The 18510-nt window shown below is 35.3% G+C and overlaps 2 protein-coding genes across 4 annotated transcripts; both read left to right on the top strand.

Moving 5' to 3' along the window:
• The first annotated feature begins 463 nt into the window (after positions 1-463).
• LOC110818323 (phospholipid:diacylglycerol acyltransferase 1-like) lies at positions 464-6814 on the top strand. Its single transcript, XM_022047146.2, has 6 exons — positions 464-1522; positions 2481-2703; positions 2809-3092; positions 3475-3802; positions 4778-5037; positions 5657-6814. The coding sequence occupies exons 1-6, from the start codon at positions 1068-1070 to the stop codon at positions 6132-6134; spliced, it is 2028 nt and encodes a 675-aa protein (XP_021902838.1). The 5' UTR covers positions 464-1067; the 3' UTR covers positions 6135-6814.
• Positions 6815-7947: 1133 nt separating this feature from the next.
• CID4 (CTC-interacting domain 4) lies at positions 7948-17110 on the top strand. Of its 3 annotated transcripts, none has more exons than XM_022047183.2 (16): positions 7948-8224; positions 8892-9006; positions 9869-10028; positions 10098-10259; positions 10385-10521; positions 10692-10882; positions 11669-11846; positions 11935-12171; positions 13772-13899; positions 14025-14094; positions 14216-14246; positions 14807-15132; positions 15299-15445; positions 16223-16321; positions 16421-16483; positions 16611-17110. In XM_022047183.2, the coding sequence occupies exons 3-16, from the start codon at positions 9890-9892 to the stop codon at positions 16638-16640; spliced, it is 1938 nt and encodes a 645-aa protein (XP_021902875.1). In that variant the 5' UTR covers positions 7948-8224; positions 8892-9006; positions 9869-9889; the 3' UTR covers positions 16641-17110. The 3 variants fall into 3 exon arrangements, with proteins under 3 accessions (XP_021902875.1, XP_088074383.1, XP_021902874.1); XM_088218257.1 differs by having other exon boundaries at positions 8877-9006; XM_022047182.2 differs by lacking the exon at positions 8892-9006 and having other exon boundaries at positions 7949-8224.
• The last annotated feature ends 1400 nt before the right edge of the window (positions 17111-18510 follow it).

Below are 18510 nucleotides of genomic sequence, written 5' to 3'. Positions count from 1 at the left end.
AATGGAGGGAGAGGTTCTTGAGCATTTTTTTATATTAAATTTCTTATATTTGAGTTGATAATAACTTTTTATTGTATAAATAAATAAATAAAAGTATCATGCACTGTATCTTTAGAGCAAATATTTATGTTCCTTTACGAGTTAAAATAAAAATATATATATATTTTTTTATTTACGCAATTATATATCACATGTTAATATAACCTTTGTTATTCAATAACTGATAAGATGGAAACGCTGTCGTTTTAAATGTTGATATAATAACTCATCATCCTCCAGATTGCTGCTCGTGTCGCTGACCGTTCGCAATCAGTGAAAACAGCATCTCTGCGCCAATAGATTGGGCCCATCATAAATAACAATAAAAATATAAAATATCACAGCGTAAACACCAATAGAAATTCCTCACGTATTGCTTTAAAAAAACTAAATGTCCGGTGGGACCCACTCCACTCCACTCCACCCCAACATCATCAATTGCCGTTGTTCGCCTCCCCATCCCTTCGCAGCCATACGTGAAGCCTTTCGCTAATCTCAGCTCAAAATACTTTCAGTTTGTTTCGATGAAAAATGGAAATCAAAATTGAAAGATTTTCCGGGAAAGTTTTTAATCTTTAGGCTCCCACCTCTTGTCTTTTCAGATACTGGAAAAATGGGGAATTATTCCTCAACTTTCTGATAAGATAAAGAAAGCTTCATCTCGTCTGATCAGATACCATACTAGCTGTCCACCCTTTTCTCTCTCTCTCTCTTTTGTTTTTTTGGAGAATTGATTCTCTTGAACTTTGTTAGCTAACTTTTAGCTTTTTGTACTTTTCTAAGGTTTACAAAGCAAAACGAGTAATCTGTTATTGTTTGATTATCCCTAGTTAGCTCAATAAAAGGAATTTATATTTCAAAACTTTCAACGAGAAATCTAGCTTTGATTTTTTTTTTTTTTGGGTTTTTATAGTTGTTTTGTTCTTTTTTCTTTATGAAAAAAAATATTACCTGCAGAAATGCGTTATTTTCTCGTCAAAATGAAACGATTCCCTTGAACGTAACAGACGATAGAAACGAAGAAAAAAATGTCTTTAGTTCGTAGACGGAAAGCAACCGATAAAGCTTCGAGCTCAGATTCACAAGTCCCCGATAAAGACTCTCCAAAAGAACAGGAATATGATACTGCCGATGTCGATGTACAGAAAAAAGCTCAAATTTCAAAATCCAAAGCCAAGTGGTCGTGCGTGGATTCCTGTTGCTGGTTCATCGGCTGCATATGCGTTACTTGGTGGCTTCTGTTGTTTCTCTACAATGCAATGCCAGCTTCTTTACCTCAGTACGTGACTGAGGCTATAACGGGTCCCTTGCCGGACCCGCCTGGCGTGAAGCTGAGAAAAGAGGGGCTAAGAGCGAAGCATCCTGTGGTGTTCGTTCCAGGGATTGTCACCGGGGGGCTCGAACTGTGGGAAGGCCATCAATGCGCTGATGGGCTCTTTAGAAAGCGGTTATGGGGTGGTACGTTTGGTGAGGTCTATAAAAGGTATCCTGTCGCCTGTAATTCTATAATGATCTCATTGTGTTATTCGGTTGTTGGTTGTGGGTTTTGATTGTTTTGCTGAATAGTCACTCTCCCAGTTGATCAGATCATCAGATTGTCGGGAACACTTTCTGATGTACGGCAAATGCGTCGTTGACTGTGAAGAGGGAAAAATGAATAGAAAGTGTTAAATGGTACTTTGTGTTCTTGATGGATTATAATATGAAAAATTGTATGGAGGGTATTGGTTATTGATATGATACCAAAAAAGAATTGACTGAGGGATAGGAGTTGCACATTGAAGAAACAGAGGACAGTAATTTTATATGTGACACAAGCAAGTATTCGCACCCCTGCTATAGCAAGTAGTTTTCATGTTTCTAACTTATCAAACTAACAATCATCTCATCATTACATACCAGTTGAAGTTAATTAGAAGACAACATTTGTTATTAGGAAAATCAGAGTCTAGTTCAAAGTCAGTGCACGTCATGGTTGTATTTGATTACTGAGCTAGATCTTCTTGAAGGATGACCTTGGCTTTCTAGAATATTGACACTTTTAAAATAGATTTAGGTCGCTTGGTGAAGCTCCAATAATTGAACCAAAAAGCTACTACTCCAAAACTTTAAAATTGTAGACACAGAGTGGATTCAAGTAGATGATTTATTACATTAACAACTTAACTAGACATTCCATTTGGGAATTTTGTAAGCTTACTTGCATTTCTTATACTGAAGGACCATTATTGATGACTTACCAAGAGAAAGGAGAACTATGAACGGAAAAGAGAGACTAAATGAATCCCATCAAAAAATTTTGCTTGGTGAAGCTCCAAGTTTTGCTTTGGTTCTATTATCATTTTTTTATTATTGTTTTGGATTAAAATTCCACATTCCTTTGTTGCTTTTTGTGTTTTAAGGCGTTGAACGTCTCTTGTCGGGCTTTCCTAATGTTTCAGGCCTCTGTGCTGGGTAGAGCACATGTCCCTTGACAACGAAACTGGATTAGATCCTCCAGGTGTAAGGGTGAGGCCTGTCTCTGGACTTGTCGCTGCTGATTACTTTGCTCCCGGCTATTTTGTGTGGGCGGTTCTGATTGCCAATTTGGCACGTATTGGATATGAGGAGAAGACTATGTATATGGCTGCTTATGACTGGAGACTCTCATTCCAGAATACAGAGGTACTTTTTATACATTCATTGATTATGCATGAATTTTTTTGATACTTTGTTCAAATTTTTGTGTATCATTGTCCTTTGGTGATATCTCTGTCAATAAATTAATAGGTACGAGACCAAACACTAAGCCGCATCAAGAGTACCGTAGAATTGATGGTGGCTACAAATGGTGGCAAAAAAGCAGTGATAATTCCACACTCCATGGGTGTTCTGTATTTTTTACATTTTATGAAGTGGGTTGAGGCACCAGCTCCAATGGGTGGAGGGGGTGGACCAAACTGGTGCTCCAAGCATATAAAGGCAGTAATGAACATTGGTGGACCATTTTTAGGTGTTCCAAAAGCTATAGCTGGGCTTTTCTCTGCTGAAGCTAAGGATATTGCAGTTGCCAGGTATTCAACTGGTCTCATCCTTTCTAGTGTAGGGTACGAGAATATGGATTTGTGATGGCTTGTTTTGGAGGTAAACATGTATTTCTGAACGTAAAAAGAAAATAGTAACTTTACTAGGGAGTAGAAAAGCAGAATATTAGTTAACTTATATTTGAATATTATCACCATAAATCATCACTAATATAAATATATACCTCAATCTCTTTTTATTGATGAATGTTCTAAAGTGTTCTTGGTGGGCACTAGCGCCTCTGTGTACAAATTTGCTACTGATTTTATGTACCTAAACTGCAAACATTTTTTAAAATTTGCTTTCTGCCTCCTATATTGTTTCCCTTCTTGATAGGTGGAATTATCAATAAAATATTCACTAAACATGCAGGGCAATAGCACCAGGTTTCTTAGATAATGATATATTTCGCGTTCAGACATTGCAGCATGTAATGAGGATGAGCCGAACATGGGATTCAACCATGTCCATGATACCAAGGGGTGGGGACACTATATGGGGTGGTCTTGACTGGTCACCAGAGGAGGGCTGTGTTTCTGGAAGAAAAAAGCATAGAAACAATGATCCTCAGACTGCAAATGGAGGAGAAAGTGAAAGCTTAGTTTCTCAAGTGAAGAAAGTAAATTATGGAAGGATTGTATCATTTGGGAAAGATGTGGCCGAGGCACCTTCGTCTGAGATTCAGAGGATTGACTTTAGGGTAAGACTTTACTTTTCACTACAACAAACCGACTAATGGTCGGTAAATTTGGTAAAAGATTTCCCTCTACCTTTTTGCTCAATGATGATAAGGAACATACTGAAGATTCCGAAGAAATCCATGCTCTACTCCCAGAGGTCAAGCTGTGCTCTACTCTCTAAGCCTAAGAAGCCAAGGGTAAAAGGGATGGATATGAAATTTAATTAATCATGTTTTGGTGGTTCAATAACTTGATGAATCTTGTTGTCAAGGGTTCTCATCTGTTTGAGTTGAATAATTGTTTGGCTTATGTGTGGTAAATTGAGTTATGCGAAAGGAGGGGTCTCAATTGAGGAATTGCTTAGTTTGTTCAGCTTTTATTTCAAACAAGATAAAAATGGGCAGCATACTGGATTCTTGTTTGAAAAGTCATATGACAAAACTTAAAGCGTGAAGTAGAAAGAGGCTACACATTGATGCTGTACCTACCATTTTGTCCCTTGTTTATTTTGCAAACTTTGGAGGAGTATACTTCTGAAGACCTGTCTATTTGAGCGCTTGTTAATTACTGAGTTTCTTTTGTATTAGAAAAACCGGATATTATGTGCATTATCTGTTCAATTTTCAGAGACATAGTCTTAAATTAGTTGAAAGAAATTCAAAATATGATTTTCGTCTGCTAAATTCTGGGATTTTTTCAGTGATGTACCTATTTCCCACTGGTTGTTGCTTTATGTACTAGAATATTTTATACAGCGAAGTTTCTTCCTTCAACAGCTTGATGAAAACCATTCACTTTTTTGGTGCTTATGCTGAGTTTTGTCATTAGTCTTATATTTCAAATTTTGGATAACAAAATGAATGTAGCATCTATAGGCTCAGCACGTCTTATAGATTTGTTATCAGTTCTTCTAGGATTCAAAACATATTGAATGCTTATTAGTATTTGTTCAAATCCTTTCATTGCAACAGTATTCCTTTCTCTGTCATCTGCAGGATGCTGTTAAGGGTAATAATCTTGCAAACACTAGCTGTCGTGACGTTTGGACAGAATACCATGACATTGGAGTGGGAGGAATCAAAGCTGTTGCAGAATATAAAGTTTACACTTCTGGATCACTTCTAGATCTGCTTTATTTTGTTGCTCCAAAAATGATGGCACGTGGTGGTGCTCATTTCTCTTATGGGATTGCTGATGATTTAGAGGATCCAAAGTACAAGCATTATAAATATTGGTCAAATCCTTTGGAAACAAAGTAAGAATCTTTTCTAAATTTTCTGATTAGTCTCATCTCTTCCAGTTTGATTTTATATTTTCATCTATTTTTGGATATGTTGGTAGAAGTACTTTTTTGTTTTTGTTGAAGAAAGCCCTTTGAGTAGGCATGCTTGTTAACTGGATAAGTAGGCACACATCTAAGCAAATATGATTTAAAACTCTCATATAATCTTAATTGATGGTTGTTTCATTAGATACATTGTGCCAAATGATACATCAGTAAAACCACCGGAACTTATTAGTTGCAAGATGAGGAAACTTGATACTCACCGAAGAAAATTAGCTTCTCTTCTTATGATGTTCTTCAAAGAAATCTGTGTTCATTTGGTATTAGTCCATTGATTCTGCAATTCTAATGAAGGATGTCTTATCCTGTATTATTAATAGTTTTGATGTGTGATATTTTCTAGTCTAAGTTGTGCACTCCTGATAAGGATATTCTATTTTGTTGGTTGGCTGGAAATGTCTTAATGATCACCTTTATGGGATTGATACTGATTAAGATATCAATTACTATTGCAGTTAACATGTAATTGATAAATACTTTGTAGTTTACTCAGTGCGTATGTTCTTACTTGTCACTTTTGGTTTTCCAGGTTACCAAATGCCCCAGAGATGGAAATATTTTCTCTCTATGGAGTTGGCATACCAACTGAGAGAGCTTATGTTTACAAGTTGTCTCCGTCTGCAGAGTGCTATATTCCTTTTCAGATAGATACTTCTGCTAATGCTGAAGATAGCTGTCTGCAGGATGGAGTCTATAACGTTGATGGGGATGAAACTGTACCTGTTCTAAGTGCAGGTTTCATGTGTGCTAGAGGTTGGCGTGGGAAGACCAGATTCAATCCTTCAGGAATTCGGACTTATGTTAGGGAATATGATCATTCTCCTCCGGCTAATCTACTTGAAGGTCGTGGCACTTTGAGTGGTGCTCATGTTGATATAATGGGAAACTTTGCATTGATTGAAGATATCATGAGAGTGGCAGCTGGGGCTACAGGAGAAGACTTGGGAGGAGATCAAGTTTACTCTAAAATCTTCCAATGGGCAGAGAAGATCAAATTAAAGCTTTAGTTTCTGACTGGTATCCTCTTCCCTTTATGCCACTCTCACTCAAAAATCCAGTGTGCCATTATGCACAGAACCTTTTTCATCCCCTTGAAACTACTAGTCAAGTCATTCTCAAATGGCTAGTTGTAACATTATCCCTCCAAAAGCTCTATTTCGTGGCCTTGAAACTATTAGTCAAGTCATTCTCACATGGGTACTTGGAACTTTATCCTCCCGTATGTTGATTGCAAGTTCGACAGTTTTGGAGAAATAGGAGCATGATATTTTATTTTATTGTACTAAAGTGTTAAGATACTTCCATTTTCCTTGAATATTTATTTCTCCACAGGTTCTGCCTATGCCAACATATGAACTTTCTATTTTCAGTGCTAATACTAAATTCTTCTGTCATCCCGTTGTTTAGGAAGAATAGACTATAATTCCATATCGTGTCTGTAAACAGATTTAGAAACTTCAGCCAATAACCATCGTTGGGGGTGAACAGCTTTCTTTCAGGTAGAATTCTTCCATGGGAAAATAAACAATTTGATTTATGATTTTTGTGTGATTCTCTGTAAGACAATGTGCCTGGTTGTCGTAGAATGAGTTCCTTGTGTAAACTTTGTATAAGCTTTTGTTGTTGCTACTCTAATTGATTCTTTCTGTTTTTAGAGATCGCTAATTCTTGAATCGTTAATACTCAACGACTTGTCATGCCTGATGTGGTTAATCTATTCCATTCTTTCTGGAAAATGGAAATGCCTTGATTTTCTCTTCGTTTGCAACCTTTAACCTGCCGCTGCATGTGTATATACAATGAAAAGCTATTGTTGAGCTTCCACTAGCTGGTAGTTTCAGTCCTCCAAATTTCGAGGAGTAAAGTTCTTTACAAATTTTGCATATTTCTTTCTATGTTGTGACTTGGCTTTATATGCATAATGTTTTTATTATTTTTACAAAGTGATATGTAGAATTCCAAATGTTTCTAATATATATATAAATATGCACCATGGAAAAAGATAATAAAAATACTAATTATTTAAACAAATGATGATTTGTGATAGAGGATTTGAACTTAATTTTAGAATTCCACCAAAATAACTTCATACTAGCATGTAATTAAATTATATTATGTCGTTTCATTATTTAAAAATTTAGTGTAATTGATATGGAGTATAGTCTTTATACATACATACATATACATATATATAATGGTTTACCATACTATTTTGTTTAGAACCCATTATTTTTGTTATATCAATTATTAGTTATATATGAATTCATAAATTTACCATATTAATTGAAATAAATTTACGTTATACTTAAGTTCAGTTTTTATTTAATTATTAATTTATATGTTACTCTTCCTGTTCGTAAATAGAATATAGTTTATTAAAATTTACTTTGGAATATATATATATATATATTTAAAAAAAAAATGTTTTCCAAGTCTGTAACTGTGAAAGGTTCTAAATTACCTGTACGGGGACAACATTGAGCGCACAAAGTATTCAATATAAATTTATATATGAATTAATTTTTTTAATTTAGCTTATTATTTTGTTGTTAAATAAGTGAATTAAAAGAAAAAAAAATCATAATTTGGCTATTATTTTATAAATTAAAACACCAAAATCAAATTGAATTTATTTATATTTAAATTTATAAAAATACTAAAACACAAAGAAATATTTTTATAAAGTTTATTTAATTTTAACATAAAAATTAATTAAAAAATTAAAGCTAAACTATCATTTGTCAGTTAATAATTATTATCGTACATCCGGTTCCAGAGAAACATCCAACCATTCCCTTCATAAAGATCTCTCCCCCTTTCGTTCCCAAAATTTTCCCCTCTTCAACACCGAAAAGAAGAGCGGTCTCATAATCTCTCTCGCCATCTCACTTTCCCTCTCTCTTCGCCGTCCCGCCTCGTGATTCGCGTTCTGATCTCCTCCTCCCTCCTTATTCTTCGAACCCTAATTAAACCCTCACTCCCTAACCCTAACTCACTTAGTCAGGAATCCACATTATCCGGCCCCTTCTTCTCTCCCCCTCCCTTACTTTCCCGGAGAACAGGTGTCGAGTTTATCAATTAATTAAAGCTTTTTGAGGTAAGGATCATATCCTCAAATTCGTTGTTTCGAGTATTAATTTAATTTATTGTTCGCTTACTTGTTAAGAGAATGAAGGAGGTTTCAACCAAACTCTATAAGCTTCCTGTCCTAGGGTTTTTTCGCTGGAGCCTTAATTTCCCAGTATCATTTATTTGCAATGGAGTGATCACTTGAAATATATATATATATATATGTGTGTGTGTGTGTGTGTGTGTTATATATTGTTTTGAAAACTGTCTTCTATATCCACTGCTTGTTGTCCTTAAACTGTTAATGATTCTGTTGCTTTGGATTTCAAATTTCGGTTACCTGTTTTCTCATTTTCATTGTCCTTTTGTTTCTTCCTCTCTGTCTTGATATGCAGTAAATGCTGAACAGAATTATGTTTGTCTGCATGCATATCCTTTTTGTGCGTTATTCTATGGATCACGTATCTTTTTGTTGGTTGTTGTGTCACATTCAGTGAGTTCTCCTGGTATTTTTTCTATCAATTCATGATCGCTTTTAACGTTTGTTAATGGAAAACTGTTGGGATTCTTTTTGGTGTGTATGTGCAACATGATACCTCATGCATAAAGCAATTTGCTTATTATTTTCTATATTTGTTTTTCTTTACTAGGAAGCACTATTTATGTTTCTTCTGACGTAGGTTATTCTTTTATAGAAAAAGACACCACTCTTTTTCTGTTGGAACTTTTGGTTGAGGACAAGGAAACACGGTTGCTTTGTACTTGAACTGTCATTGACTCGTTTCTCAAGCTGCTGAGTAATCTTAGCTGGTGATTATCAGTATTTTTACTTCTAGAAGTTTGAATTTGGGCATGCATTTGGAACTATTGACCATATGCTTTCTGGCCAGAAGAAATCATGAGTGGTGAAATTATGCATTTATGTGAAATAGGTTTTTCTCTGTATCATTGTGCATATGGAAAAAAGTGAGACTCCTGTTTTTGGAAATCCTTTGTTGTGTTTCTACTTCTCTAATTTTGCCGTGCTGTTGTTTTTTTTCCTCTACTCTGGTTAAATTGTTAAAGGTTTTTTATTTTCCGTCCTTTGTGTTATCTGACTCTGCTCTTTGAATGCTCATCATTTGTGGATCATGTGAGCATTCTAGCTCTTATTCGCCATGGTGGTTTGCCTGCTAAAACATCTTTTACCCATAGCTGCCAATCTATCTCCCATAAATAAGTCTGTTCCTGCTGAATGGGTATATTTTCTTGTTATTTGAGAACTCACATCTTCATTTTCTTGTTATTTGAAAACTCACATCTTCATGTTTTGATCGTTTCTTAGCATCATGTCCTTTTAAATCCAATCTCACGATTTTCTAGACGATATTTATTTCTTTGACAATGGGATTAGAGGGGTATTGACCATAATCAAGTCGAGGAGGTTCCATGTTGTCAGTAATTTGTGCACTAGGCAAAATTTGTTTGTTATAACTCTGGACTCCTGTCCTTGTCAGTAGTGAGATGGAACAGAAATCCTGTTTATTACTGGGTTCAAATTATGCTGTCAATGCCTCCTCTAAATTATTTTATACATTTATGTAGGTTGGATTTCAACTGAACTGCAGGTGTCTGCTTTATTTCTGATTACTTGGTGTATTCATGTTGCTGCTTCTTTCTTTTCCTCTTGCAGTTTGGACAGGTTCTGTTAAGAATGAGTCTGCAACCAGCTGTGCAACCTAAACCTTCTGCTAATGGATTTGGCCGCCGAAGGGTTGAAAGAGATCCAGGTACAAGGTCAGAGAACAAATTGCAGTCTGGAAAGTCAAACCACGGGAGAGTGGCCAATACTGGTGAACTTCAGTGGCCTTAAATGTTTTATACATCACATTATGTTCTGCTTTTGATGATGGTTGGTGTAGGTGCTCTGGCTGGTGGCAAAATTGGGGGTTTTGAGAATCCTTCCCGCGACCGGCTAGTATATATAACAACATGCCTAATTGGCCATCATGTAGAGGTCCAGGTGAAAAATGGATCAGTTTACTCTGGAATATTTCATGCAACAAATGCTGAAAAAGATATGGGTATGTTCTTTGTATTTAGTTTTTTATTATTATGATGACCAATTTGAATTTTTTTCTTCAGCACCGTATTGGAAGACATACCAAAATTTGTTCTTTACAATAATAACTTGCTCTGCCTCTCCCAGGAGTCATATTGAAAATGGCTTGCTTGAGAAAGGATGGTACTTTGCGAGGACAGAAGGCCCCATTGGAGTTTGTTAGCAAGGCACCGTCAAAGACTTTGATTATACCTGCCAAAGAACTTGTGCAAGTTATAGCAAAGGTGCTGCGGCATTTCTTCTTTTTTCTATTACTTTTTGTAGAATCTGGTTTGTATAGGTGAATTAACTTCAGGTGGTGATGTGTGGTCTCTTTTTGATTACATAATTTATTTCAGCTTTTAGTTACGTGATCATTGTTGATTTTAATTGGGTTAGTTAACTATGGTGCCAGGACGTGGCTGTTACAAGAGATGGGTTGTCAAATGAGCTGCAATGCGGTAAACAGCAGGAACTTATGATCGATACATTCATATCCCAATCTCGGCATGTTGAGCTTGAGAGAGAGCTAGAGCCTTGGGTACCCGATGAAAGTGATCCAGATTGTCCAGAGTTAGAAAATATATTTGATGGGCCCTGGAATAGGTTGTTATATTAATTGTTGCCTCCCTCATAATTTTGTGGCAGTTGGTACACTGTTCTAATCGCTTGCATTGTTTGGCTAGATGACATCTAAAATGTGTTCTTGTTCAATGATCAACCTTAGTTTTGAACGGGATATCTGCTTCCTTAAATTGTATCATCTTTCAATATTGTTCAATATTTGTAATTTATTGGGAAATAGACTACAATAGGGACTTGAAAGTTAGCACTACAAATAGTATGAATGTCTGAAAAAATTTGATGCAGTCTTCCATCTCCAACTAGGTTGGTCACTGTTGAATTGCTTGCCTTGACTTTACTAATCAATAATTCACATGCAAATACAAACATATGTTCTAGAACTGGGGAAGGACTTGAAAGTTATACTAGAGTAAGCCTAGAGGGGTGGTGCAAATATGTATCAACTATGTTAATAGGATTAGAAGAAATTCAGACACTCTCTGGTTTGAGCATGGAGTGGTGCAAATATGTATCAACTATGTTAATAGGATTAGAAGAAATTCGGATACTCTCTGGTTTGAGCATGTGAATGCATCACGGCCAAAATAACTTTCCTGGCACATATCATGATAGATGGGCAGGCTCAAGGAGGAGGATTTTTTTTTCTTCATATGTTTTGAGGCGTTGCTGCATGTCTTTCCCTGGATGAGTGAAATTGTGAACAAATCAACTCCAGAAATCATTATGTTCTTTTTTACTTGTGTTTTTACAAATAGTCTTCTCTATGGTGTTTTCTCCAATTCAGCCTTTGACATAATTTGCTTTCAGAGGCTGGGATCAGTTTGAGGCAAATGAAATGCTCTTTGGAGTCAAGACCACTTTTAACGAGGAATTATATACAACAAAACTTGAAAGAGGTCCCCAGATGAGAGAGTTGGAAAAGGAAGCTATGAGAATTGCGAGAGAGATTGAGGGTGAGGAAACACATGATCTTCATTTAGCAGAGGTGAGGTTTTGCTTGTTATTTTATGCCCCTTGAAACTCACATGATTATTTTCTATATCTTTCTTAATTTCTATTTACATGATTAACAGGAAAGGGGCTTCCAGCTTCATGAGAAATTTGACATTGATGAGGAGACCAGATTCTCAGCAGTAGTCAGGGGTGGGGTAGATGATAGTGGGTATGAAGAAGAAGAGGACATAGTGTTGAATTCACGAAATAGTGAAACCTTTGGGGATTCCTCTGTTTCTTTCAGTAAGAAATCAACTGATTTGACCATCAGTAAAGGAAATGATGGAGCTCAAATGTCAACAAGCTCTTTCCTAGCGGTAGTTCTTAGTTAATTTCCTAGAAAATTTAAAATTTTTTCCTAAGTTGTTCATAACATCTATTTATTTTCACTAAAGACATGATTACTTCTATATGAGCCTATTGTTACAGTTAATTTCTGTAGTTAGATATATTTAGTTGGTTAATAATTTTGTTGAAAAAGCACTAAGTATCATTTAAATAATTACATAGGTAGATTTTGTGTCTCTTAAGTTGCATGTCCATCTTGCAGGTTGTGGTATGATTAATGTTATCCCATGATAACAATTTATTGCTATCATGCATGGAACAAAAAGTTAAAACACATTTAAAACTTTAGAAAGATTTAAAGTTGGTGATGATCTTAGAGAATCACGTTTTCAGGGAATCCAAAATACATTGTTATAACAGATATCTATTAGTCTGTATCAGCTCTTACCATGTAAACTGAATTTGGGTGCACTGGAGTTAATCTCCATTTGGAAAAACTTTCATGATATAGAAGCAAAACAAGTAGTATACAAGTTGTTTTTTATGTTCTTGTCTTCTTTAACTTATATAAAAGTGTGCTTCTTCTAGAGCGTGCAGATTATATTATTTGGTTGTCCAGTTGAATTCTTCATGCCTCTGTTAGTGATGATTTCAATGAAATTTTTCAGGGAGTGTTGAGATGTTGAAATTGGTGGTATTTGGATTCTCTTTATTTTTATTCCCTATTATTGTTTTTTGTATTTGCAAATTAATGGGATGGAAGGGATTGTGTTGGCGTTAGGAGTTTGACTCCATTTAGATATGGTACTAATTGCTGCATGCTTACGTTATTTTGGTAATAAAGTCGCCATCTTGTGTAATCCTTTGTGGCTCTAGTAGTGAAGTTCAGACTTCATGGCTCTAGGAGTGAACTTTAGTTACCTTTGAATTTTTCTGTCAGTCTTCCTCGCCATGTTTATTCATTTACTGGCGGCTGGAGGGGAGGGCTCGTATGTTTCAGCTTGGGTTGTGTGGGTTGACTACTAACCAACTTCTAGGACTTCAGTTCATAATGGAGTTAGTACTTCTTACTTGGGTTGTTATTTAACTAAATTGAGTGAATGCAATGTAAAAGCAATGTTTTTTTTTTTTCGGAAAACAAGTTTTCTTTTAAAGGATAAGATGTGTCAGGAATACGACTTGGATAATAATTATTATCTTTGGTGCATGTTCCTGCCAGGGGAGCATGCATAGATGTGGTATATTTATAGTTTCCAGACTTCTTCTGATTGTGTCATGCATAGATGTGATAAAATTGCAAGGTGTCCAATAATCACATATCTATATGAGTTTGACCGGAGTGGTCGCTTACAAGGGTATACATGTAAACACAGTTGATAATTCGTCATATTAATGGACTTGTTAAATCTTGTTTCAGTTAGCATGTTACTTCTGTATGCCATCAGATTTTGGTTGAGTTTCTGCACTCTGAAGAAGTGGAAGTTGCATGCATCCTCCTCACTAAGTTTGCTTTGCCTGGAAGAAGCTATTCATGAAGTCTTAATGCATGCTTTCAAGAAATCTAAATGTGCATTCACTTGTGAGCTTGTGCTTCTTTATGTTCTTAATATATCCTACATGCCTCTTCAGGATGAAGCACAGGCTTCCCAGTTGAGTGCTGTCGTGGATTTAAGTCGATCCAGCTCTCATGATCATGCCAGACAGCTGGCATCTGAACTTCCATCCAGAATTTCCTCTGCTTCTGACAATGAAAGCAGGTTAATCTTATAGGTTTATCTTAATGTTCTTTGGCAGTAGTAAATAGAATGGTGATTCATGATAATAGTTCTGAAGTTGCTTTTTAGATGACTAAATGAATAAAAAAGGTTTCTTTTCTGTCTAGGATCCCGGAGACTCTGCTGAGTGAGCATGGAGGAGATGGTGATGCTAAGGAGTCTGTAGAAAAACAAAAGGTAGGTTAAAGTCATTGTATGTTTCTGTTGAGTCTTCGTTGCTTCCTGTGTCCAGTTTTTGTCTCATTTCTTCTGATGGATTTCTTTTCATTCCCTTCACTCCTGTTTCGTTTCTATGCAGCCTACTGAGGCATCAATGTCAAACACCGATGGTAAGTGAAAATTTCTTCTCTTTTTATTTTTACTCCGTTTAATCTTCGAGTTCAATGTTTATTTCAAACAAAAAAAAAATTCTGAGTTCAATGTTTCATTTTACAATCTAGTTGATTGTAGGACGTGATTGGGTGCAGATAGAAAACCACACATCTTTTTTGTTTTACATATCCTTTTTCGTTGGGTTTTTTCACACGGAAAATTAGGGTCATGTTCCAATGCACATTAACATTAGTACTATGCATTTTTCATTTTTAGTTTACTTTTATCCATACTGTCAACCCAGTGGAGGCGGAGTTAGAACATTCTAGTGGTGGGATAAATAAAATACAAATAAAAATACTTACTGATGAGATTAAAATTACCAAACTATGGGTCAAAAGTAACCATTTATTTTGACTAATATAGTCATTATTATTAAAATTATAAGCTCAAACTCAAGTCTGCTTGCTTGTGCTCACTTGGATAAAGGATGAGCCACCTTTGTACCTTACCATCTGTTTAATGAGATTTGCAAGTATTATTTTGTTAGCTGATTATGGGGCAATGTTGAATGTAGATTCTATTTTGTCATTGAATGGGAAGATAGATGACTCTGAAAAAGGAGGACAATCTGGTAATGTCACAACTTGTGATTCATCCCGAGCTTCATCAAAGGGCAAAGAAATGCCTATTTCTTCTAGTGAGTTGTTGGAGGGTCCAGTAGCTGGCAAAGCACCTGGAGAAACACAAACTGTCAGTTCTCGGGGTCGGCCTGGGAGTTCTGCTTCGTCTAGTTCAGATTGTGTAGGTGCTGCCTCAGCTCCTAGTGCTCCTGGTTTATCACCAAGTTCATCAATGGGCTCATTATCATCTGAAAAATCAACACTCAATCCCAATGCCAAGGTATGCTCAATTTTAATTTTTTAAATTCTCAACTTTATTGGTTACAAGGTAAGAAAAAAACGTGTAGCACATTTTTGCTTCTGACCAAAGAGAAACTTCAAATTTTTATCTTGGCTTCTTAGTTGATCTTTTCACACGTTGCTGATGCGTTATCACATATTGTCAGGAATTCAAACTTAATCCTAATGCAAAGAGTTTCACACCATCTCATTCACCTGTTCGGCCTCCATCCCCAGTGTCAGATGGTTCCTTCTACTATCCTGCTAACGTGTCAGCAATACCACATATGCATGGCATGCCCGTTGGCTATGGTGTAAGTAATCTTAGTTTTAAATTGTTTGTTTCTATACCACTTCTTTCTTCTTTGGAGTTTCAGTAGGTTCCTTACAGTCTCCGATAGGTCTTCTTTTGGATGTCTGTAAAATTCCGTCTAATTCAATTCCAGAGACAAATTAATTTTACCATGGTATCGCATCGTTTCTTTTGTTTTGCGGTAGAATTTGGGGTGGTTTTATTTTTTTTTGGCATTGTTGTGATGCTGGGGAGTTATGTTCCTATGAAGTTCTTATGAACTGATACCTTTGGATTAAGTTTATAGGGGATTCTCCTTCTACTGAGTAATAATGGCAGCTTTTTCATTTTCTATTGAGGTGGTGAGTAATAATGGCAGCTTTTTCATGTAGCAGTTTTTCCTTATTTTGGGATCATATAACCTGATAATTGTAGGTTCCTTATTCTATCATTTTTTTTAGAGTGATCCATTTCTTCCTTGCTGGCGAACTAAAACATTATCAAACTGAAGTGTTATGTGAGAACAAGATGGCAGATGGCGTTAGATAATAGGCATCCAACTATATAAGTGTTATTCATTAACTAAAATGTCATATGAGAAAAAAGATGGCAAATAAATATTTCTGAGATTTTAATTCTTCATAACATGCTTTATGGCAGGTATTCTATTATCTACTTACGGGTGTGATAATCCCTATTTTTGTTGTCTATATTTTTTCTTTTTTCTGCAGTTTGTCTCAGCTTTCTTCTACTACTATCACTAACTTTTGTTTGTGTGTGTGTGTTTTTTTTCCTGCAGATAGGACCCTCTTTTACTGGACACCAACCTGTTATATTTAATCCAGCAGTGGCACCTATACAATCACCACAAGCATATTTTCATCCAAATGTTCCTCAGGTGTGAATGGCACTGTCCATATTTGAGCTGGCATGTAAGTTTAGTTTTTATATAACATCTTCATATCGGATATTAATCAATTGTATTATTGGTTAACAGTATGGACAACAGATGCTGCTTGGCCAGCCTAGGCAATTTGTGTACATGCCAAGCTACCAACCTGTAAGCAATGCTATGAATTAAGAACTGAATCATCTGAAAATATTCCTCTTATATAGAGATTACTTTCCTCTTTGGTAGTGCAACATGAAAGTATCGGGTTAATTTTATGAGTACTTTATATTGACAGGAAATGCCATATAAAGGACGAGATTATTAGCCAATTATTATTGGCTAACAGCATTCTTGGCAGCTCGACCCTGCTCACAAAGAATAAGCTTCTGAAAGGCTGCTTGGACACAATTTTCTGTGAAGAAAAAAGCCCACAGGAGGTGAAGGTTATCTTTTATACTTCGACCCTAGCGGATTCCACGAAGGATTATTGCCAGTCTGGGATATAATTATACACCAGCTTGATGTTTAATTTCAATTTCTTAGCCTTATTGCCTCATACTTCCTTACTGCTTGTTTTATTCTGATGAAGTAGATTGGAATTCTTTTGAGGGTGAAATGATCTATAATTTTTTTTGTCTTTTAAAAATATTTGCTAGTCTTGATTATATTTTCATTTTTCCTAACATTTTCCGTTTTGCTGATGGTACACTTCCGACTTGCCTTCCTTTGTTGTCGGTAATGGAGATAAAACCAAAACAATGTGATTCGCTCTTTAATTCAATTCTCTTCGTTTTAGGTGTGTGGTACAAAATTGTTGCATGTTGTAATACAATGAGATCTGAGTTACTTGGGATGCCTTATAATAGATAAGGGAGGGGCGAAACATATTGGGAAGACTAGGAAATGACATTTGTTGTTTACTAAAGTTCTTGATTTTCTTATTATGAAAATCCTGTACCTAATACATCCAGTGGAAGGGAAGTGTTTTCAATCATTACTATTTGACTCAACCTGATGTAAAGAACTTGAGGTTGCTCGAATTGTTTGTTGAAAGTCAAAGGGAAATTATTGAAGGTATTTTTGACATTGGATTATTGACATATAATGCTTCTGAATGGAATTTTTTTGGAAAAAAATGTTTGGTAGTTGGTTGCAGTCCAAGTTTTTCGGTTGTTAAAGTTGACCATTTGCACTAAATCACGAGTAATGACCGACCCAACAACCGTAACAATTTTGGCATCATACCTATATTTATATATCCTTTTTCCAAGTTTGAAATTAAAATCTTCTTTAATCTCGCTTGATAGTTTTGTACTTTGTGACAAAAGAAATAGATAATAATTTCAGTTTGTCATAGATATTGATATGCGGACGAACATGAGAACAAGTAAAGGTTTTTGACCTCCTTTACTCAGCGATGTTTACGGTCAAAAATAAAGTAAAAACAATTAGTGTTTTCTTGAAGAAATATTTGATTGTTAGTACGCAACATGTAGGAGAAATTGGAAGGCACGTGTGTGTGTGTGTGTGTGTGTGTAAGAATTTTTTAGTTTGTATTACCGGTACAACAAGGATACGTACATTATTATATTTTCATTAGTAATTTGATTGACCAACAAAATTAATCAAGTGTGACCTATATATCAAACTAATGATTGTGTAATAGTGAATTAACATATACCCATAATTTAAGATAAATTATTGTCTGGATATGACATACATACATATATATATATATATATATATATGGTATCTGTGAAGATTTTATTTGTTAATTAGTTAGTATTAACCCAATCAGGAATTAATAATTTATGTTGTTGTACAGTTGTGTATTCTGTTCTCCAGTTATGTCCCAACAAGGGAATGTTGTCCAGCAATATACAATGAATATGTATGTGTATGAACTTTAGTTTGGATTACAAGTTCTAGGAGAATGATGCTTGGTAATTGGTATATCATTAAGTTTGTTTAAAAGTATATATATATATATATATTTATAAAACCCAATTCTGCAATGTTTTTAAGAGAGACAATAATTAGCAGTGTAGGTTATGTAATTTGAAGGAAAAAAAGAGATGATTTGGTTTATAATTATTTCTATTTTAATGTCAATATTGGGTTAGAAACCCAAATAACAACAATCTCACAGTTTTATGAAAATTAAAAGTTTAAGATTTTATTTAAAAAAAAAAAAT

The sequence above is a fragment of the Carica papaya genome, chromosome 4 (assembly GCF_054855325.1).
Source record: "Carica papaya isolate Zhongbai chromosome 4, ASM5485532v1, whole genome shotgun sequence".
In the NCBI taxonomy this organism is placed as follows: domain Eukaryota; kingdom Viridiplantae; phylum Streptophyta; class Magnoliopsida; order Brassicales; family Caricaceae; genus Carica; species Carica papaya.
Note: the sequence above shows the minus strand (reverse complement) of the source record. Positions and strands in the feature narration are given on the sequence as shown.